The 23,923-nt window shown below is 48.7% G+C and overlaps 1 protein-coding gene across 7 annotated transcripts in view; it reads right to left on the reverse strand.

Annotated features, from left to right (window-relative positions):
- The window catches only part of NTRK3 (neurotrophic receptor tyrosine kinase 3), a 378,355-nt gene that overhangs the window by 257,902 nt on the left and 96,530 nt on the right, over positions 1-23,923 (reverse strand). For all 7 annotated transcript variants that reach the window (XM_065871976.1, XM_065871974.1, XM_065871975.1 and 4 more), the window contains one exon: positions 4,096-4,164. In XM_065871976.1, coding sequence (XP_065728048.1) covers positions 4,096-4,164 — 69 coding nt within the window. The remainder of the gene's footprint in view (positions 1-4,095; positions 4,165-23,923) is intronic.

Raw genomic sequence — 23,923 nt, forward strand, 5'->3', positions numbered from 1 at the left:
CACAGTTACTATGAGGATTAGTGATAATATATGTTAACGTGCTTTGTGAAGTAAAAGGGGCTATAAAGAGGCCCAAAATTATTATTATAATAACAGTATTATTAACATGATTGTTAAGTGATTTTGAGAGCCGTGGCAAGTGGTCAGGGCCAGGACTGGGGGAAGGAAAGTGACAGGATCAGCACAAACCCATCCCCAAAATAGAGTTAATATTTTACCAAGTCGATTAAATCTGTAAATTATACCAGAGGTAATTATCACTTTGCTTTAAGAAAATGAAATATTCCAATCTATTTTAATCAATGTCTGCTCCATGCATGTAGGGTATTAAGAGAAGCCTGTTCGAGATACACTAATGGTCCTTAGGGTATTTCTGGAGGGTTTCTGTGCTGTGAGTTTATATCCTTTGGTGCCTCTTGCCTTTGCCTAAATGGTATCATGGGATTCAGAATCCAAGCTTCTTTTCTTTCCAATTCATTCTCTACCTCTAAGTCAATCTCTTTGATTCTTGCTCAGCTTTCTGGACAGACTGTTCCCATCTTCTCGGTAAAGGGAAAATACCATCTTACCATCAACAGAAACTTCAGAGAGCACTTTGCAACACCAACGCGAATTTCTCCAAACCCGTGCCATTGAAAGAGTGCTGGCTACTCAGAAGCCAGTGTTGAAAGATGCTTCTGGTTCCATCAGTAAGAGAAAAACACAGCCTGGACAGTTGAGAGGCGGGCCAGGTGCCCGGCCAAGACCACACCCTTCATCTCACAAAAGTAAATGAGAAATGAGTGAAGGAAGTCTCTGGCACACGGTAAGGGCTCTGAGATGCTAACTTGTTTGGATTTTTTCCCCCTTTGATTCCTCTGAGGGGACCCGCCATCTTGAGTTCTGGCGGAAGGGGACGCATAGCATGAGGGCTATGGTGCCGAGTTGGGTAAGGAAAGAGCTGGTCTTTGAAAACAATAGACCTGGATGGTGGCAATGCTAATAATCACAATTCCCATTTACTTGCCATGTGATGTTGGACCAGTTATTTCACTTGGCCAAGCCTCCAATCCCTCATTTGTCAAACTGGGTTTAAGCATACCTCCTCTGTGGGATTTTTCCAGGGGTGCGACAGGACCTCGTATATATTAGATACTCAATATACACCTCTTTTTTCTCCTTCTCTGCTACTGGAAAAGTCATAGACACTCAGCCCTTCTGATGGGGAATCCCAACAGCATTAGTTCTTCTATCAAGGATCAGAGGAGGGGCTGCTTGGGGCAGGCAGAGATTCTCAGTGATGGAATAAAACATGCTAAGAAATTGTTAAATGCCCTAGCTTGCTCCTTCTGTTCCTGCAGAAGGTTGCTCGAAGCCTCACACTTCTGCCCTTGTGTTCTTCTGGCTGCCACAGCTCACAGAGCCATCTCCCTCTGGCCTCTCTCCTCTAGGGCCGAAATTCTTTCTTCCTGGAAATACCCGATCCATGCCCACACCCCAGCCCACAGGCTCCACTGGGCAGGCCCTGGCAGTCTAGATGGCTCATGGCAGATGGCACCATGTGGACTAATCAGGAAGTCAGACAAGAAAATATGACCCACTCTTCCATTTGCCAGGAACTGGGACTGTTTGGATTTTAATCACAGCCACAGCTAAGAGCCAACATGCAGCCCCTCCAGCCAAAAGATAAATTTTCCACTCTCAACATTCAATTCTTCCTCAAAAAAACAGACCCCTACCAGGGTGACTGCTCCTTAGAGGGGGGGCTTCTTTATTTTCCAACATAATTTTTTTACTTATTTAACAATATGACAGAAATAAAATACTCCGTGGACATGGTGGCTCTCACACACTGACTCACCCTGGAGGGAACGTCTTCATTCCCCCATAAGTCACATCCAGCTCACTGGTATATTGATTCACAGGCAAAGATGAATGCAGAATCCCATGATCCTCTGGGAGAAATCTGACATTTTCTTTAAATATATATCCACGGAACAACTGTTTCTAAAACTCCACGAAACAGGTCACCGGGGCAGCACACCATCGATTTCGCAGCCAATGATTTTTTTAGAAGGAGCACTGAACATTTTTGCAATAATTCAGCCAACAGTAGACCCAGATGTCCCCTGGAGAGATGCTATCCCTGGCCTCCCACAGATGAAGGGGCAGGGGTCCCAGGAGAACCGGATGAAAGACTCCAATTAGCTCCTTTAGGGCAGGGTTCCTGGTCAGTTTTAGAGCAATGTAAGGAAAATCTGCAATTGTGCATTTTTATTTCAAGTTACTGTAGAACAGATCGTTGGATTGAAAACAGATTGAGAAAGTTGGGAGACGGCGAAGCATAGCGGTCAAGATCTTGAGTCCACGTGCTACCATTTAGTTAATGGGTGACCTTAACCAAGATACTAAACCTTGCTAAGTACCCCAGTGTCCCCAAATTTGAAGTGACAGTAGCCATTCCGACCTGATAGAATTGTTATAAGGATTAAATAACTTTCGTAACTCGATAGATTACTTGGCACACTGCCTGGCCCAGAGAAAGATCTCAGAAATCAGTGTTAGCGGTGATCAAAGCAGTCATGTTAATTTACCTCTACCGTCTTTTCCACCTACAAAGAAGGGAATGAACACAATGCATCAAGTGTAACAGTTTGACACTGAGACGTCTGTGACATTGTCCAGTTTTCCAGTGTTTTTTAAAAAAATAAGTACATATGCAACTTTTCTCAAGCTCAGGTAGGAGTTTTTATTTGAGTGCAGCTGGATGGCAGCCATGTATGACTAAAGAACTCTGATCACTAGAGCTATTGTGCTCATAGCAGAGGAGAAGCCTGGTGGGAGGGGCAAAATCCTAAAGCAGGAAAGCAACCCACAACAGTCTTGTCCTAAACTCTCCAACACTGTCAGAGACCATCTCTGTACTTCCCATCCCTGGACTGGCATTTTTAAGCATCAGGTAGGCACTTGGGTCCATAAGGATGAGTAGGGTATGTACAAGACTGCCATGGAGATGTAAATATTCCCCTTCCTGACCAACTGGGTCAGAAAAGGTAAGGTTATGATGCATCCTTGAACTCAGGTCTTACCAGGTGGAGGGAGAACAAGTTGAAAGGCCAGCAGCATGGGCGGGGATCCAAGGCCATTCACTGCCTCTTGGTAAAGGATAGAAAGCAACCTGCATTCAGTGAATTTGGATCTGAGTCATCAAGTAAAAGGGAAGACACATGAGCAGTGTCTCTGGAACCCTGACTCCCTAACTCCATCCATGCCTCAATTCCTTTTCAACTTATTCCTTGATTTGTCCCCTCAACATAATATGCCGTCCTTCACGCACAGAGATGACCCTGATGACTCACACATCAACATGACTTATTTTTTCCAGCAGTGGTCACGAGTTTTCATTCATCCATCCAATGTGTGTTTGTGCAAAATGGCTGGCTGGGGTGGGAGTACATTGATCAGCCTCGGAATGCAGCAAATCTAAGCAGTCCACAAGCAGACTGAATAAATATATGGGCTTAGTCCCTCCAGGATGGCCATACTCAAGCCAAAGAGGCTGACAGAAGATCACGATAGTGGAAAATACATGCAATCTGAAGTCAAAGGCCTGGGTTCAAGTTCTGGTTCTGCCAATCCCTAGCAATGTGATCTTGGTTGTGTTTCACATGCCTTTCTGGAGCTCAGCTGAAAGTGTAGAGATACCTTTTATACAGGAGGTATGATAATACCTACCTCCCATGACATGTGATGATAAATCAAAGGTCATATAAATGAAAGCACACCTAATAATCTATTTATATATTGCAAATGTTATTATAACTTGATAAATTATCTTTATTATAAATATATATAAATATAAATGTTATTACTAATTTCCAACAGATCACAAAACTAGGTCCTGCTAAGAGATGAGATTCCTATCTTCTGAAATGTATTGCGCCCAGAAGGAGCATCAGAAATCAAGGGATGGGGTGGCTCACTCTCACTGAACATGGTACACCCACATCATCCAACCCAAGGAGCCCTTTCAGGTGTACTCCCAGCTTCAGGTGCCTCCCCCCAACCTTTGACCACCACTCCACCGACTTGGACAGTCTTCAAAACCGAACTTACAATTCCCGAAGACTCAGCGTCTGGAAGAGCTGCCATGAGAGTGTGGTGAGCCGGTTACTCGACAGGTTTCTGCAAGATCGACAAATAAAGAGGAAATTAAAGGACAATGTGGCATGTCATGCTCTCCGTAGTAAGTGTGGTCATCTCATGGGAGCCTGGCTTTGTTGTTCTTCTCCACTGCTCCCTTCGGCTAACAGTACATCTGACAGTTAGTCGAGGCTACAGATCATGTCTGCAGAGGATGCTGAGACCTTTTAAAAGGCAAGGTTGTACAAATCAAATGAAATAAATAAAAACTTCTTGGTCATTCTCCCATATGCTCTCACCACAATGAAATTTCAGAGAGCCTTTTTAAACCCACCCTTCTACAGGAGGACAGAGAACTCTCAGAGTATAAGGTATACAAACCAGCAAGCATTCTTTTTTTTTTATTTAAGTAGAGTTATTTTACAATGTTGTGTTAATTTCTGCTGTACAGCAAAGTGATTCAGTTATACATATATATATATATATACTTTTTCACATTCTTCTCCATTATGGTTTATTATAGGATACTGAATATAGTTCCCTGTGCTATACAGCAGGACCTTGTTGCTTATCTGTTTTATATATAGTAGTTTGTATCTGCTAACCCCAAGCTCTTAATTTATCCCTTCCCTTTTTTTTTAGTTACTGAGGTATAACTGACTTACCAAAAAAGCTGTACGTATTTAATGTATATGTCTTGATGAGTTTGAAGATAATATACATCCATGAAATGATCGCCATAAACAGTGCCATAAACTTAACTGGCATCTCTAAAAGTTTCTTCCCTCTCTATTTTTTTTTTTTTAGTGATAATAATATTTAACAGAAGACGTACCCTCTTCCCAAATTTTTAAGTGTACAATACAGTATTGTTAACTATGCACTACTCTGTACTAGAGATATCTAGGACTTCTTCACCTTGCATAAGTGAAACTATTGTGCCCTGTTACCAACAAACATTCTTTTTTTTTAATAGATTTATTTTTGGCTGCATCGGGTCTTCATTGCCGCGCGTGGGCTTTCTGTAGTAGTGGCGATCAGGGGCTACTCTTCATTGCAGTGCATGGACCTCTCATTGTGGTGGCTTCTCTTGTTGCAGAGCGTGGGCTCTAGGCGTGCGGGCTCAGTAGTTGTGGCTCACGGGCTTCGTTGCTCTGCAGCATGTGGGATCTTCCCAGACCAGGGCTCAAACCCATGTCCCCTGCCTTGGCAGGCGGGTTCTTAACCACTGAGCCACCACGGAAGCCCTCAACAAACATTCTTAACATTCACACAAGTCGAAAATACTCCGCAGGTCACCTACAATTCCTTCAAGCCAGTCCCTCCCTCAGCAATCCTGTCCATCAATGATCAAGACATCAGCTTTTTTGTTCACACTTCTGTCCTCCTCCTAATGGCTTTTTTTTTTTTTTTTTGCATTAGGATGTACAGGGGAAAGGAGTAGTCATTAGTCTTCTGAATAAAAGAAGAAACACACCCATGGTTATTACCTTGCCAGGCTCAACAAACAAGTTTTTTTTTTTTTTTTTTGCGGTACGCGGGCTTCTCACTGTTGTGGTCTCTCCCATTGCGGAGCACAGGCTCCGGACGCGCAGGCTCAGCGGCCATGGCTCACGCGCCCAGCCGCTCCGCGGCATGTGGGATCTTCTCAGACCGGGGCACGAACCCATGTCCCCTGCATCCGCAGGCGGACTCTCAACCACTGCACCACCAGGGAAGCCCCTCAACAAATAACTTTTGATGTGTTAACAGCCCTTCAAGGCAGTGGTTGGAGACGGCTAGAGCTGAAGTGGCACCCAGGAACCATGTACTTATCTAGTGATGAGAAAGGAGAGCGGGAAGAATTGCACTTAGGTAAATACCTATCCACATGCACACACGTGTGTATAAGCACATGCGTATTTATGTCCATTAAACATGTAGGTAATAAATGCAAACACAGACTCCTGCTTATACACATATGCATATGCTTACAGGTGCACCTATATTTAGAGGACTTCTATAACAGATAATTGTTGAGAGCCAAATATAGGTTACACTAAGGAACGAGGGGGTGGATGACAGATAAGGTCCCTCTGGAGCTTATGTTCATGTTACAAATGAATAAGCAAAAGAAGTGTAGTTTGTGATGAGCAGAAGGAAGGGAATAAGCAAAGTGGAGTAAGTAACTGATGTGGGAGAGAGACGGGGCTACGTCAGAAGATGCTTCCAGAAATGCCGTCTGAGAAGGGGATGTCGGAGCTGAGAAGAGGAGTGAGAATGAGCCTAGTGTCAGGGAAGGTGTGTTCCAGGCAGTGGGAGCAGCAAGTGCAAAGGCCTGAGAGGGACTAGGGGGCCAGAAAAGGGCCCAGTGAGGAAGGAAGTAGAAGAGTGGTCTAGGATAAGCAGGAGAGGGGACCCGCCACACCCACCTTGCTGGTCAAGGTAAGCCACCTGGATTTTACTTTAAGGAACAACGGGATGGCACTGGCTGGATTTAAGTAGGGACGTGGCATCATCTAATTACCATTTTTTAAAATAGGAACCCAAGACTGGAAGTCATCAGAGCAATTAGGAGCTGCTGCAGTATTCCAGGCAAAAAGAGAGAGTAGAGACAATTAAGCTGATGGAATTCAAGCTAGGTGGTGGAGGGAGAGCTGCCAGCACTTCCTATGGGATTGGATCGGGCAGAGGAGGGAGACCTGAGCAACCAGGAGAGTGGTGATGTCATTTAGTGAGCCGAGGAAGGCTCAAAGGGGTCCCAACTGGGGAGCAGCGTGGGGATCAAGAGCCTCCCCCTTGCAGACACTAAGTTTGAGATGCCTGTTAGACGTCCAAAGAAGAGAGATAAGATAGCTTGTTGGATGCCTGGGTCTGGAGATCAGGGGAGAAGTTCAGGCTGGGTGAGGTACAGACAGTAGACACAGCTCATCAGAGGAGCAGATATTCAAACACAAGGACAAGCTATGGGATAGGGCTTCCCCTTCCCATTTGAGGCAGCTCTGCCTTTACCAGGCTCAACAAACAACTTTTTTTTTTTTGCAGTACGCAGGCCTCTCACTGTTGTGGCCTTTCCCATTGCGGAGCACAGGCTCCGGAAGCGCAGGCTCAGCGGCCATGGCTCACGGGCCTAGCCGCTCCGCAGCATGTGGGATCTTCCCAGACCGGGGCACGAACCCGCGTCCCCTGCATCGGCAGGCGGACTCTCAACCACTGCGCCACCAGGGAAGCCCCTCAACAAACAACTTTTGATGTGGTAACAGCCCTTCAAGGCAGCAGCTGGAGACAGCTAGAGCTCAAGTGGCACCCAGGAACCATGTACTTATCTAGTGATGAGAAAGGAGAGCGGGAAGAATTGCACTTAGGTAAATACCTATCCACATGCACACACGTGTGTATAAGCACGTGCGTATTTATGTCCATTAAACATGTAGGTAATAAATGCAAACACAGACTCCTGCTTATACACATATTCATGGGTGACAGCCCATGACTGTGTGGGGGAGGAAGACCCCATTCTTGGGGTGCAGGGGACTGGGGCGAAGGGAAGGTGTCCAGTAGGTATCACTCAAGTTTACTGTCCCACTCTCTCCCCAGTCCCCAGCACTCTCTCCTTTCAGAGTCCTTAAGCCCATAGCCCTTGCTAGGAGAGCCTCCCATAGCCCCATACTGTAACCCACTTCCTCTCTGCAGGACTGTAGAGCACTGGTGTGTGTGACAACACAGGCTCTCACTAAAAGACTATAAACCTCAACCCATCCACATGCTCAGCTTCACAGAACCCCTAACCATGGCACATCTTATTCCTACAAACGGCCTCCTTCCCCCACTGACCGGAAGGAAAAGGGTGACAGAAGAACTGCATGATGGCCCCTTGAGGACACCCAGGCACCCAGCTCCCTGCAGAGCAATTCCTGATTGGGAGGGAGAACAGGGGATCAGACACGTACGCTCATCAAAGGTGCTGACCTTACACCCGGAGCTGGAACTCGGGGTCAAGGATAACAGGCTTCATTACCTGTTCATGGTAATTCTCCATTACCATGAGCCGCTATGATGTTTCAATAAAGGTGAGTGCCTCACCCAGACAGAAGTCTTCTGTTTTGTTTTGCTTTTCTTGGTTTACAGCCTACGCACAACAGCATCAGGGGCAGCAGAAGTTAGACAAGGCCCGGGGGCCTTGAGCTCTCTGCCCGACTCCAGCGCAGCCTGGAACAAAGCCCCTGGTTCTAAAACTGAGCAGCAGCTCCTGTGAGAGTCGGCCGCCGGGAACGCCAGACGCACTGAGCCCTGGGAAACACGCCCCGCCCCCGGCTCCACCCCTGGCCGGAAGGAGGAGGCGGGAACACGGGAGCGGTCCCAGGGAAGTGGAAGCCCTGCCCACCTCCGAGGGAGAGGCAGCCCAGGAGTGTGCCAGTAGTTCTTGGGGGGCCCGAGGCAGGGAGCGGGTTGCCAGCAATGTCCTTTCACAAAGGTCATGTTTTGCTACATTAGGCATAAATGTCAAGAGAAAATTGGATTCTGAAAGAAAGAAAATAACAGGCATTCTGGGCAAATAAAGAATAAGAAATAGCATTATCTCCTTATTACATGTTAGAGGGGAGAGGGGGCCTGGGACACCTGGTAAGGGGGGAGGTGGGCTCTGGCTCTCCCAGGGGTGTCTCATCTGCGGCTTCTCCCCACCCTCCCCCCACCCACCAAGCCCCACCTGGAGGAGAAAGGGCCCCTCCGGATTCCTCCGGTTCTTTAGCCAGATGGAGCGGCCACAGCAACACTCGTGGGCTCTGTCCACGACTGCCCTCTCCCCTCCCTCCTCACTGACGGTCCCAGTGGTGCACAGACCACCTTCTCCTTCCGCAGTCCAGATACTCTCCTTCTCTCAGCCCCTCCTGCCGCCCTGCACCATCTCACAATCAACAGCTGCCATTCACCAAGGGCTTACTAAGCACCAGCTACTGTGTTACCCACTTCTGCGTTCATGAGCTCATTTAATTTTTACAGCAACTCTACAAGACGGGTATTGCTATTATCTCCATGCAACAGATGAGGAAACTGGGGCTCAGAGGTGGCCAATGAAAGTTGAACATCTCTGAGTAGCCTTAACGTGAAGACTCCAACAACAGGCCACAAGAGGCATACCCAGGAACATTTGCAACCAACACACAGACATGTAAACGCCCAAGTACAGATACACACGACCCAGTGTGTGTCCCCAAAGACACAGACGCTGTGCTGCACAAGTCCCAGGAGGAAAGCAGTGCACACAACCTGGGCAACCGTACACAGCACCCTGCCAGAGACACACGATAGAAGCATCCAGCCACAGAGACAAACAAACACACAAAAGACAAGAAAGGCAAACATACACTGCCAACAAGGCAAGCAGGGCACACCTCTGGCCATCCTGCCTTCAGAGGCATTTATAACTGCTCATGTGCTGGGCAGATGGGAAAGAGGCAGGGGGCTTTAACCAACTTAACACCCACTCAGAACTCACTTCCCCTGATTTTCCTTCTAGCTGATGCCTCACCTGTGTTCACCTGTTATCAGTTATTGATGGGCCGGTTACCCTCCTCACCAGACAAAGGTTTAATTAAGAACCTCTGGGCCTCACCGCAGCCCTGAGCCTCCTCCCTTACAGATCCATTATCACTCGTCTCTAACTTGTGCTTGAGTCAATGGCCAGTTTCCAAGTCACCTGACCGTTGGAATTAATTTAGTGAGCAAGATATTACGAGATGATGCATCAAACACTTTCCCAAAATCAAGCTCCACGACCTCGCCCCCGTATCCCTCACCTGAGACTACCAAACAAAGCCATTAATTTTGTCCAGCACTACTGGCTCATTCACAGCCCAGACTCTGGGGCCCAGAGTAATGAACCATGGCAATGCAGCTACTGGGTCCTCTGGAAACAGGGAGCCAGACACACAGGTGGCCAAACTCTGAACCTAAGGAAGAACAGGCTGAGATGGCCCCTCCTGCATTAGCCCTGTGGTGAACAAGGGGAACCTCAGGATGGGAAGCAGTCCCCATGGCCCTCCTAAAGGGGGTGCCCAACTGCAGCAGGATGGGGCCCCACAATTGGGAAGGATGTCACCCTCTACCCTGGGAACCCTACCATCCAAGAAGAGGGTCACTCGAGATGGACCCTGCAGCCAAGAGAAGCCAACCAGATGAATCCTTCTGTTGCCCCAAAACACACTGCATCCTTTGAGGCTGACAGTTGAGAAGGAGACACTGATTCCCGTCCACAGTGATCCTGAAGAAGGTACCATGGATTTCCCAGATTAAGGGTACGGCTGACTTTGGAAGTACCTCCTCTTGTACCAGCAGAGGCAGGCCCAGGGGCAGGCTGTGTCTTAGGTCTTAAGTGTCTTAGGACACTGAGGAGTGTGTAAGGGATTGTTGGATGCAGGTGCCCCGTCGTTCCTGTGCTATTAAGCCAGACTGCCCCACCGGCACCATTCAGTCGGGCATCTCCCCTGTCCACACCACAGACCTTTGCTGGGTTCGCCCTACTGCCACTTCAGCTCCTGGATGTTCACTCCACCACTGCATCTCCTTAGTCCCTCTCACTTGGGTTTTATCTTCTGTTATGACAGGCTGGACTGTGTCTCCTCAAAATTCATATGTTGAAGTCTGAACTCTCAGGACCCCAGAATGTGACTGTATTTGGAGACTGAGCCTTTAAAGAGGTACTTAAGGTTAAAGGAGGCCATTGAAATGAACCCTAGTCCGATATAACTGGTGTCCTTATAAGAAGAGATTAGGACACAGACATGCACAGAGGGAGATGATGTGAAGACACGAGGAAAAGTCAGCACCTATAAGCCAAGGTAAGAGGCCTCAGAAGGAATCAACCCTGCTGACACCTTGATCTTGGACTTCCAGCCTCCAGAACTGTGAAGAAATAATTTCTGTTGTTTAAACCACCCAGTCTGCAGTGTTTGTTACGGCAGCCCTAGCAAACTAGTATACCTGTCCTCAGCCCCTCTTTTGCCCCAAGGTCCTGACAGTTGGCTGCCCAACTGTGATTCCTGAAAGCCTCCAAAGTCATGATTTTCAGTCCCTCCCTCACTCTGCCTATGTCCCATCGCTCTAGAGAACCAGCTTCCCAATCAGGGTGCAGCCATGAAGATGCAGCATGGCATCCATCCACTCAGTCAGCTCCCTGCTGGGCATACGCAAGCCTCCTGCTGCAAAAGATGGTTATGAGAGAACACAGAGACCCAGGGGTATGCTCAGCTGGCATCCTTAATGGTGAATGCCATGGTCACTGACTTTTCCTAGAGGATTCACGCTGCTGCTTGCAGAAAGCACTAGTCTAAGCACCGTATGGGCTCAGAGCAGCAAGCATGGCTCCCCAGAGAGCAACAAAGGTCCAACCCCTCCTGCTTTCACAGGCTCCCATGGGGGCTGTGGCTTGCTGGCTGCCAACATCATGATGTAAATATGATTTCCTCCATCCACGAAGGCAGCATTAGAAAGATGCAATTCTTCCTTCCTGAAGACCCAACACCTCCTCAGCTGTCTGTCTCTCCCCTTCTAACTTTCCCCATGAAAGAACTCTCTCCTCATTCTTCCTGAAGACAGCCAACTCCCTCCCCTGCCATGCCACGCCAAGATTCTTTTGAAATTTCTGAAGGATCTGGAAAAAAAAGTCAAGAAAGGAGAATTCCTTCATGCAGCACTGACCCCACAGAGAGTTGCTAAAAAGGAACAAACCATGGAGACAGAGAAGGCTGACAGTCTCCTCCACGCTTCTCTGAGAACCAGGGAACTTACACGTCATGATCTTGAACCTGGGACTTTAGGCATATCAGCCCAAACCAAAGATGCCTGCAGCCCCGCATGAGGAGCAGTTAGGGTGGCTGCCATCAACCTCCTCAGGTTGAACCAACCAGTGGGAAGGAAGGAGGCTCCAGGCCATCTCTCCACCAAGGCCTGCTGCCCACCCCCGAGCCCCCCCAAGCCAACCCCTTAAAATCCAGCGCCTGTGACAAGGAAGCAGATGCCGCTGCCCTGTGTCCCTCTTGGAGGCCAAGAAGTGTTTTTCTACATCATTGACATATTTGCTTTTCCCTCAATTAAATTGCTGTAAGAGGGGGTGTGGGTTAAAGCCATCTGAGCCATTTTTATTCAGCTAAATTACACTGGATGGCTCATTTAATGAACTTTAATGAAGCCAAAATGCTTTCTCTAATCAAATCTCAAGTGACGTGACTGGTGTCTTGACCTTAGATCAGGAGACTGCAGGCAGCTTTTCCACAAGGCCCTGGACTGAGCTAAACCAGGGTTTCCCAGAGAATGTTCCTAGGAATCTGAGATCTGCCATATATTAGTGGGTATTACAAGGGAAAAAGTTTCACGTTGCTTGAAAAATGTGGTACTATATAAAATTAAACAGGCTTGTTTACTGCAGAACTTCTCAGAGCCTTTACTAAATGAAGGATCTGACCCATTGAATCTCTCAAGCTTATTGGCCCACAGAACCTCCTCCATGGAATTCTAGCAAAAATATCACCCCACATAATATACTTAGAGAAATGATCATGGTGATAAGAAGTATATATTTGGTCCTTATCCACGGTTCATGGCTCACAGCTCCCCAAACCCTTGGAATTTCTTGAAGGATCAGAACGACAGGAGCACCCTTTCTTATAACACTCGGTGTCCTGTCCTCAGTTCCTAAAATTGCTTCAGAGGACAAAGTGACTTTCGGAAATCCCCTAAAGATGGGAGTCTGGTTGTCAGGGGAACCAACCATGAATAGAGGGTTGGGACCTTTCATTCCCACCCCTCGATTTACTTTGAGAGGAAAGGAAATCAATCACCAATGGACAATTGTGCCTAGGCAATGAAGCCCCCATAAAGCCCCAAAAGGACAGGGGTTGGGGAACCAGAACACTTTCCTTCGTGTCAGGCCCCAAACTCCCCGGGAACAGAGGCTCTTTTGTTCAAGACCTCGCCCTTTGTATCTGTTCATCTGGGTGTTGATTTGTATCCTTTAATATCTTTGTAATACACCAGTAATCTAGTGAGTAGATGAGTTTCCTGAGTTCTGTGAGCCACTCTAACAAATTGATCGAACCTAAGGAGGGGGTCATGGAACCTCTGATTTATGGCTGATTGGTCAGAAGCCCAGGTGACAACCTGGAGCTGCGATTAGCACCTGTAGTAGAGGGTGGCCTTGTGGGACTAAAGCCCTTAGCCTGTGGAGTCTGATGCTATCTCTGGGTAGATAATGTCAAAATTGAGTTGAATTGTGAGACTCCCAGCTGGTGTCCCAGAACTGCTTGGTGATGTGGGGAAAAAATCACGTTGGAACTGTGTGCAGATTCATTAATCGTTGGGTGCCAAGGTCAGCAAGCTATGGCCTGTGGGCCAGCACTCTGTTTTAGTAAATACAGTTTTATTATAAGACAGCCACGTCCATTTATTTACACGTTGTCTAAATCTATGGCCCAGGTGGAATAACAGTCCTCCAAAATGTCCACGGCCTCATCTCTAGAATCTGTGAATATGTCAACCTCTATGGCAAAAGGGACTTTGCAGATGTGATTAACAGTATGGATCTTGAGATGAGGAAATTATCCTTAATTATCCGGTGGCCCCAAAGTAATCACAGGGGTCCTTAAACATGGAAAAGGGAGGCAGAGAGGTCAGAGAGAGATGAGACACAGAAGAAAGCACAGAGGCAAAGAGAGTCAAAAGCCAACAAATGCACATGACCTCTAGCAGCTGGAAGATGTGATGCCACGGATTCTCCCCGGAGCCTCCAGAAGGGAACCCAGCCCTGACAACACCTTGATTTTAGCCCAGTGAGACCCATGTGGGACCTCTAACCCACAGAGCGTAAGACACGCAATTTGTGTTTTTAAACCACAAAGTCTATGGTAATGTGTTACAGCAGCAATAGAAAACAAATACAAGTCACTTTTGCACTAAAGCAGCAGAGTTGAGCAGTTGTGACAGAGACCAGATGGCCCACAAAGCCTAAAATATTTAGTATGTGGCCCTTTATGAAAAGTATGCCAATCCCCGAGCTAGACCAGCACTCACCAATAACGCAAGCCACACACACTTTTTAAAATTTTCTAGGAGTCACATTTTAATAAGTGAAAAGAAAAAGGTGAAATTTGTTGTGTTCATATATTTTACTTAACCCAATCTATACAAAATACCATCAGTTCATGTGATCAGTGTAAAAAAATACTGATGAGCTATTTCATATTCTTTTTTCTTTTTTGTATTGTGTCTGAAATCCATGTGTATTTTACATTCACAGAACTTCTCGGTTTGGACTGGCCACATTTCAAATGCTCCATAGCTACGGGTGGCCAAGCCTACTATATTGGAAGGTACAGGCCTAGAGCATCTATCAAAGCCAGGAATTGATGAGGCCTTCAGTGGAGAGGAGCAGCCAACAGGTGGAGAAATATAACTGTAAGTTCACCAAGGTCATCAGATGTCTCTTCCCCAGATGCCAATCTGTCCCACAATCAAGCAGTCACATAGCTTGTTGTACGGAAGGAAATCACGTCAGTTGTCCTCAAGTACATGGCAACATCCCTGAGTGACTGCCAGTGTCCACTTGGACTGGAGAAGCTCAGGACAGGAAGGGAAAGAGGGGACAGGACTTGCCACATGCTGGGGGGCAGGGGGGTGGAGAAGGACGCATGGGTGACCAGACTTGGGCACAGATTACTGGACTCTGAGAATGCTTGGCCCACCTAATCAGGTCCAGACTCTACGTTGAAGTTCAAATCTTTTCAGACAATGACCTCAACCTCCTGTTCCCATATACTCTCCCACCACCCAAGTCCCTCCCCCATCCTTCATCCCCTCCCCATAACCAACACTAAAGACCAACCACGAACGGAAGGGTATCACCCAGCGGGCTGCCTGTACCCTTGGAGCTTCCTGACACTCCTCCCTCTCTCCTGGCACTGCCCAGTGCTTTCGACACCTTTTGTGTTCTTGTTCCCCAGCTTCAGGTACATTTAAGTGGTTCTCTCTACGTATGGTCAGTGCCACGCACTCTGAAACCTTTCTTCCCTCCTCCTTCTCTCACTGCATTCTTCCTGGGCCTTGAGCACAGCCCACGTCTCAGACTGCCACTTTGAATGGCAGCTGTGCATGCCCCCATCAGATTGCTTTTCTTGAAGGCAACCATTTCTTTTCAGTGTGATATCCTTGATAGCACCTGGAATCCAGTAAGTGAGTGCTCAGTAAATGTGCAGCAAGTTCACCAGAAAATTCCCACAAAACTTCTGCATCACACGGGTCTGGAGGCCAGTCCTACCACTGCCACTTCCATGCTCTGTGACCCTGGGTTAAGTTCCTTAACCTCTCTGTGCCTCAGTCCTTGGAGTTGTGGTGAGGATTAAATGGGGTATGGCAAACGGGGTGCATAAAGCAGGTGGTACAAGGCCTGGCCCTCAATGAACACAATCTATCATCATTCATGGATGGCGTCTCTCCCCTTATCTGCTCATCTCCAGACACCAAAGCTGCAACAGGCCAAGCCCATTAAAACAAATACCAGAGGCCCAGGCAATGCCCCCTAGTTCAATACTGACAAAATCTCAGTTCAACAAAATAATATGGAAACCCGTTTTAATGAGAGAACAGGTAGCATCTCCTCCCCTGGAGACGTGCTGGTGTCTATGCCCTTGCCCGTCACAGCCCACCCTTCACGTGCTTGGGCAGAGCCCAAAGTCCCCACAGGTCCAGGGAAGAAGCAGCCCTCACCCCGAGGCCTGAGGGTCAGAGGTGTGGACAGAGATCAACCTGCATCTGGGTATTCACCAGGCCGCAAACCCCAGAAAAGGTCTTAAAGTCAACTTTGTTCCTTCACTCGCCTGCTTTATATCAGACCTTGAGTGTCATTGAGATTATTCTGGGGGTTTTGTTCCCTGGGAGTTTCTTTTCAGACAAATTAACCAAAAGCTGATTGCCCTGAAGCACACGAACTGTCTCTGGAGCCCCAGAAGGGCATAGCCCGGCAGACACGGGCGTTCCCAGCAGTGGCCACTCAGGGGCAGAGTGAGCCAGCCTGGCTCGGGGAGCCTACCGCCCCAGGAGAAGCTCTGGTACATGCAGGATGACGTGGTGATGGGACCAAAGTCTCACACTCATTTTTTACTCCAGAGCTGTCGTGACAAGAGGAAAACAAAGATGCAGAGACCATCTGTGAGAGCATCCGTGGGAAAATCGAGAAACCACAGTGACAGTCTGCCGTCTGTATCTGCGGGTTCCACATCCTCGAATTCAACCAACCGTGGATAGAATCCGCAGTTGGTTGAATCAGTGGATGCAGAACCCGCACATATGGAGGGCAGACGGTACTACGCCATTTCATATAAAGGACTTGAGCATCCTTGGATTTTGGTATCTGGCGGGGGTCCTGGAACCAATCCCCCCAGATGATACCAAAGGACGACCCTACTGACTAAAAGTGATGGGGGGACTGTTGAGGGAGGAGGGAACCAGAGGTGAGCCTGGTGCAGGCCACACTCAGGCAACTGCCTAGGGTGCTGTCAGGACCAGGGAAACCTGAGTCCAGGGAAGGCAGGTGGGGAGGGAGACAGGCAGGAGTACCATGCTGCTCTTCAAGATACAGAAAGCATAATCCTGCTAATTACCTGTCTACCAGGCCAGGCACCTGTCCTCATTCTGAGATCTACTCTTGGGATTCAAGGAAAATCTATGGCTCTCTTAAAAACAACAAAATTGTGAGCAGAAAGTTGCCTTGGGCCTTTTTATAAAGAAATCTGATTAGGCCGACATTGCATCCCAACCCTCCTTCAAGATGAGTGGTTGAAGAAACACAGGCCAGGTGTGGATTTGAGAACAGCATCACAGAGAGGTTCTCCAAGTCTGGGTATCAGAATCACCCGGAGGCTTGTAAACCCGACAGCCAGGCTCCACCTCCCTCCGGAGTTCCTGATTCAGTAGGTCTGGCCTAGAATTTGCATTTCTAGGCAGTTCCCAGGGGATGCTGACGTTGTTAGTTTGGGAACCCTACTTCAAGAATCACAGATCTAGAGAAATCTAGTAAATGAGTTTACTTTTGTTCCTATCAAATCCTTCTGTCCTAAAAGGTTGCACGATCCTACATATATAAGAGAATAAAAGAGTCATGTGTCCAGATGTAAAGAGGCACTCTGTCAGGAGTTAAGGCATTCCTACGAGGGCTCCTGGGAACAAATGTCATTATTCATAGCTAGGAAGGGGACTTAGCAATCCCCGCCTGAAACTTGGTGGAGGATCGCCAATGGGGAGGTGCCACCAGGAAGTCTGGAGAAGGGCTGTCACCACACTGGAAATTGACTAAAATGAACAAATTGGGCCCTGGCTGCCCAAAGTGCCTCCTGGATTTGCAGGAGGAATCTGTCTGCTTCCCTCACCCCACCCCCTGGCCCCTCCTCAGCAGGATTTCTGAGTGTAGGACGCGGGGTTACCACCTGGAGACTGTTTTAGGGAAACCCGTGGGGGGTCCCTCCAGGAAGGGGTCCCTGTGGAGCTCCGTGTCTGGTGGGCCTGGAGGATGAAGGAGGGTTAGGAATCTGAGAAAGGGAGAGGCAGCGAGGGAAGTCCAGGCTGCCATGGGGGAAATGGACCTGCAGAAAGGGAGCAGCGGAAGAGCGAGGGAGATAATAAGACCAGAGCTCCAAACCGAGGAGTGTGATCAAGGCTGGGGCCGGGGAGCCTGGCGAGTGGAAGGGTCACCCAGGCAAGGGCAGAGAGGGTGGTGCTATGCATGGAGATGGAGGAGGCACATGGCAACAGCGGGCCAGAACCACGCTCCGGGAGAAATGACGGCGCCCGGCCCTCCCGACAAAGGCCACACTCCTGGCTGCCCGAGGACGGGTCCCCACGAGAAGCCTGGAGCACAGTGTCATCAACTAGGGCCAAAAGGTTAACTGAGGCCTCTCTCTGGAGTAGCCAGGGCGGAACACAGCCGACTTTGCTGACAGTGGCCTGAAGGCTTTGGGTGCCTTTGAAACGGAGCAGCTCAGGCCTCCCTGTCCCTCCCCTTTCTCAGACCAGAGTCTGTAGGGATAAAGAGCCGTAGCTGGACGCTGCCTGCCTCCCTCCTGGCAGAGGCCAGGAGGACACATGAATGCCACTGGCGCTCGGGGCCTTCTCCTCCGCCCCGACTGGCCAGGAGGCTCAGACACGGAGATCATGTAAGGAACTGGGTAACAGATGAATTTTTAAGGAGTGCATGGGCAGCTGATCTAGTGCAGGAAGAGCCCGGTCAGGCCATGTGATGGAAAGCCTAATCACATCCCCGCTGTACTGCTCTGCGAAGCCGCCTCGTGCCAGGCAGGGAGAGATTTTCAAAGTGTGGTCCCCAACCAGCAGTATCAGCATCACCGGGGACTTGTTAGAAATGCACATTCCCAGGGCCCCCACCTCAGACCTGCTGAGTCGGATGCTCTGGGGTGGGCCCAGCATCCTGTGTTGTATCAAGCCCTCCAGGGAATGCTGACTCAGGCTCGAGTGTAAGAACCACTGGTGTAGTGATAAACAGCCCGGACTCTGGGGCCAGACAGACAGGCTAGACGCTTGGCTCTGGTACTCCCGAACTGGGTGACCCTCCCTGAAAAAGTGACTGAACCTCTCTGGGTCTCAGTCTCTGCATACTAACCACAGAAGTCATAAGCAGAAGGCTTAAAGAGCAGCTTGGAGGATTAAGATGAATTAATACATGTGCCCAAAACAAGTTCTTGGCACAGAGTAAGTATTCAAGGCTTCGCTGGGGTGGCTGAGGTATTGCAGGTGGTAGTAATGATGGGAGCTCACACGCCCAGTGGTCCTTGCTCTGGGCCTGCGCTCTTTAAAGGTTTTGCACACGAGCCCAATTAAACACTGCAACCGCCCCACCAGCCATGTGCTACCATCATCGTCGTCATCATCAAATCATCAGTATCCTTGTCCTGGTCTCCACTTTACAGAGGGGAGATCACGGAACAAGGAGGTTAGATAGCTTGCCCTGGGTTAGCAGCTGCTGCCTGGGGGAACCAGGAATTGAACCCCAGCAGCTTGGCTGCAGAGTCTGTGTTCTTTACCACCTGCCAGGAACAGCAGGAGGAGCTGTGTTACTGGGGTTTCCACCGCCTGTGCTCCCAGTGTCTCCCACCTGTCACCACCCCAGGACAGGATCCTACCGTTCCTAAGCAGAATTTGGAAAACCCTCCCCACCCCGTATCTGGGAGGACTTGACATCCTGGTCTCTGAAAAAGGAACTCCAGTCAAATTTCCCATTGTGTCCCCTGAGCTAACTGAGACTATGTGTGAAAGCCATAGAGGATGGAGAGCCATCTGCTAGCACCAGGGAAAAGCATGGAGAACCGTCAACCAGGGCTGACCTTTGTATTCCCCCTTCAGGGGCAGCCCAGAGCCCAGGCAGGGAGGGGGCTGGTAGAGTCATACACACGATAACACGCCCAGGCTCGGAGCACCTTGGAGCCCATCTCCAGGAGAGGCGTGGGCAGGAGATCTGAGCTGGAACAAACACGAGCTGCCAGTGAGTCTAGCACAGGTCAGCCTTTCAATGTGACTGCGTAGTGCTGGGGGGCTGACAGGGTTCAGGGGCTGGATGCATTCTGACCCACAAGCATTGCTTCCCACTTCTGCTCTGCCCTCAAGCTGCTGAGGAATTCCCTCTGCATGCATCAGATTTTAGAGACTGGAAGCTCAATAAAGAACAGGGCTCCCGTCTCATATCAAATGCTTGTACCTGTAATGAACCAGCAGCACCTGCGACTAAGACTCTCCCGCAACAACCCAAGTCTCCTCTCCCAGATGCTCTGAAGCACCAGTATCCTAGCAAACAAGGATAGAAGGCTTCTAGAAGGTTCCATCTTTGCTCAGCCGCTTTCTAGCTCTATAATTCTTGGATGGCTCACTTCACCATGCTGAGCTCTGAAATGGGAGCAAAATCTCTACCACATTAGATGGTGAGAATTAAATAATACGTACAGACACTCCCTGCAGTGCCCAGCGTATGCAGGTCCTCAATGGAAATGGGCTATTACTACTCGCAGAGACTCACAAAGACAAAAGCTGATGACATGACACCTCTGAAGCTACTGTGAGCAAAGTGGGGGTCCATCAGGTGAGGGAGGGATGAAGGGTGCAGCCTGCGCTCAAGTTCCCAAATCCTTGGAAGAAAACAGGCACATGGAGGGAACCATCACTGCGGGAGCAGCAAAACAAGAAAACTCGCACCCAGCAACACGCTTGGCAGACGCTGCTAAATGGTTTCCAATTAATTAACTGATTACACGATAGAACAGAAGCGGATTCAAAAGAGCGCTGTTGACCTTTAAGAATAATTAATATCAGGATAGAAAACCCATCCAAGGAAAATAATGAGGAACATTTTAATATTACATTCAAAAGCTCTGGATGGGGAGGCAGAGGGCCTTATCTAAGCAACGCCCCAGCTCCCTCCTGCTCTGGCTTCCCGTCTACCCACCACCTCCCCCACCAGCCTCTTCCTCTGGATCCTGAGACTTCCAGGCAGCCCAGGGAGACCTCTGAACCTCCCACCTCTGCACATGGACAGTGGCTGCCCTGGTCCAGTCCTGTGGCCACTCTGTTTGCCCAGCAACAATAGCAGAGGAAAGAGGGCAGGGTGAAAGCTACCTCACATCACCGTATGGGAGGGAGGATGCTGAAAGGGGCACATCAGTACCCCCTTCACAGTCTACTTGAGGATCTGGAAGCCTCTCTCCCTACCTAGTGAACTGCCAGGGTCAGTCAGCACCTAGGAAGCCTCCAGCCTCCCATCTCACACCATAATTCCCCTGTCGCAGCCCTGATGGATTAGATGATATTCTATCTGATGACACAACAGTGAGAGGCCCGCGTACCACAAAAAAAAAAAAAACCACAAAACGCTCACTTTCCCTTAAATATCTGCATGGATACAAGATTAATTCATTCAATAAGTACTGATGACAGGCGACCACATGGCCAGGTGTGCCCAAACAGTCCCAGTTCATATCTGTGGTCCCAGAATCCCATCTAGTTAGTTCCTCTTGTGCTCTCAGAGCATTCCAGTCTGGACAATAATTTTAATGAATTCCTACTATGTGCCACGCCCTCTTCTAGGTGTTGGTTTACAGCACAGAACAAAAGAGATGAGCAAATTCTCGAAACAAAATGAGTTTTAGTCTCATCCCAGCTTTTACTCTGTTAAAAGGCAAACGCCACCCCCTCCATCATTCAACACACACTGATCTAGTACCTAGTCTATGCCAGGCAATGCTAGGCACTGGTGCATGGGGTTAACAAGACACGTTCCTCCATGGAAAACTCTTCACTGACCACATTTCCGGAAGAATTTGGGGAAGGGGACCTGTCCGAAAAGGTTTGCTTGTGGCTCAGAATTTGAATTTTTTTCCATTGCCTAAAACTTTTTCTGGTCCCACAGGGTGGTGAGATGCAGTCAGCCTGGCCATGGCCCCCATGTCCATGCACGTCAGCTGGCCCAGGTCAGGTACCCTTGCATAAAATATCTTGTTTCTTCTAATCCTTAGAAAGGGCAAGTCAGAGGGTATTCTCAAGAAAGTCTGCAGATACATGAGACCCAGAACCATCCCCAGAAGCCCGTGATCCCGAAGCCACCCAGCCTCACTCCTGATCTCCTGATCTCCCTCCTCATTCCCCAGGTTCTCATCTGTCTTCACACAGACCTCTCCTATCCCCACTTATTCTAAATCATTGCGAAGTTCAGGAACCTACAGCTCTCTCTATTTCCAAAGCTCATGTGGCTTTCCTTCTACTAAAATTCTCCGGGTCTCCACTCTCCCTCCTCCTCGGTTTCAGAAGCACTGGCCTCGCCTCTCACCTTGTGCGATTACCTATGACAGCTGCATCCTCTCTGCTGAGCTACAGCCATAGGAAGAGGCCCACCACCCCCATCCAGCCACCCCACCGCCATCTTGGTCTCATTTCCAGTATCAGCTGAAAACATCTCTTTTCTCCTTTTAATTAGACTTCTCTGCTTGCTCACTCTCTGTTATTGGCCTCCTGACTCGGGGCTTTAATTTATTCACCAAACAATGTCATTACACCACTGTTTTCTGTAATTTATACCATGCACAGCCTTTTGGTCTCTATTGTCCGATTCTGCAAAATGTTTGAGAAAAGCATCGTTCATTCCTATTCCCCATGGAATTCCCCTATTCCCTCCCTCCTGCAGAGACCTGGCTGAGTCCATGGGGACTTTTATGGAAGGAAGAGATGAGACAAGAACTCTTATCTCATTTGAATTTATGGAACCCAGAACTGCCCCTCACTCCACTTGGTTTCATGTAGAGTGGAACGACCTCCAAGAAGCTGTTTCTTCACCTTCCCCCAGGCTGCGTAAGGATGGAATCTCAACTGGGAAGGGAGGGCCTTCGCCTGCAGAGACGAGGCACTTTAAATTGAGACTTAGAGAAACGAGAGAGAGAGAGAGAGAGAGAGAGAGAGAGAGAGAGAGAGAGAGAGAGAGAGAGAGGAACAGAGGGAAAGAGCACATAGTGCCTGGACCTGACAAAGGCTGGCGCTCCCAGGGGTGACCATACACACTAGCATTGGTGAACTGCGTTTCTGCTGATAGCTCTTTTCAAAAAGCGGAAGACGTAGTTCCCACTTTGATCACAATCATTGTTAGTTAAACGAAAGCATGCAGGTACATTTCACCGAAGGGTCTGAATTTCACAAATCTTGCACTGATCAGGGTGCCAAACTCAACTAATTCTTTCTTATCCCAGCACTACTATGGCTGACCTCAGCTTAATTTAAACCACGAGCTTTAAAGACAAGTGCAAACAATTAACTTGCTAATCATTTTTCCCTGCTATGGGAATTTTTCCAGAATCATTAACAATAATCATGTCAATAAACTAAAGAAAACTGGGATACAGAAATAATTTTCTGAGAAATAGAAATAATAGGTAACATTTATTGAGTGCTTGATAGGAACTAATACTAAAGATATTAGATATTAAAGATGTTAGCCCATTGAATCTTCCCCAAAACCTTTTATGGTCCACGTTGTTTTTTTATTTTTATTTTTTTGCGGTACGCGGGCCTCTCACTGTTGTGGCCTCTCCCGTCGCGGAGCACAGGCTCCGGACGCGCAGGCTCAGCGGCCATGGCTCACGGGCCCGGCCGCTCCGCGGCATGTGGAATCCTCCCGGACCGGGGCACGAACCCGTGTCCCCCGCATCGGCAGGCGGACTCTCAACCACCGCGCCACCAGGGAAGCCCTGGTCCACATTATTGTTATGATTCGTTCTCATTTTACAGATTTAAAAAATCCATGGCTTAGAAGTTAGGTAGCTAGTTCAAGGTCACAAAGCTGGTAATGTTAAAATAGCACCTGATCACCGTGTCTGATTCCAGCATCCCTGCCTTTAACACACTACCGTAGTGTACACCTGTGTGTGTTGTATGAGTTGTGCATATGCACACACTCATCAGCCGGAAGTTGTCTTGCTCTCCAGTTGGGACTTTGTTTTGCATATTCAGGTGAAAGCCTTCCAAGAATGAAGAAGGCACATCACCTCGAAGGACAAACCCACCAGCACCGTAACTCAGCCTGCTCTGCTGTTTCTCCCACGGTTTGTCCCCTCTGACTATTCCTCTGAGAAAGCGCATGACAAATGCACTTGCTCAGGGTCCCCATTCAACAGAAACAGAACAGTCTTGGCTAAAGGGACTGAGCACAGCAATCCTGGACACAGACCCTGGGGGCTCTGCCCCGGAGGAAAGAACCCCACTCCAGCTTCCCAGTCCCTTCCCAACTTCA

The sequence above is a fragment of the Phocoena phocoena genome, chromosome 2 (genome assembly GCF_963924675.1).
Source record: "Phocoena phocoena chromosome 2, mPhoPho1.1, whole genome shotgun sequence".
Lineage (NCBI taxonomy): Eukaryota > Metazoa > Chordata > Mammalia > Artiodactyla > Phocoenidae > Phocoena > Phocoena phocoena.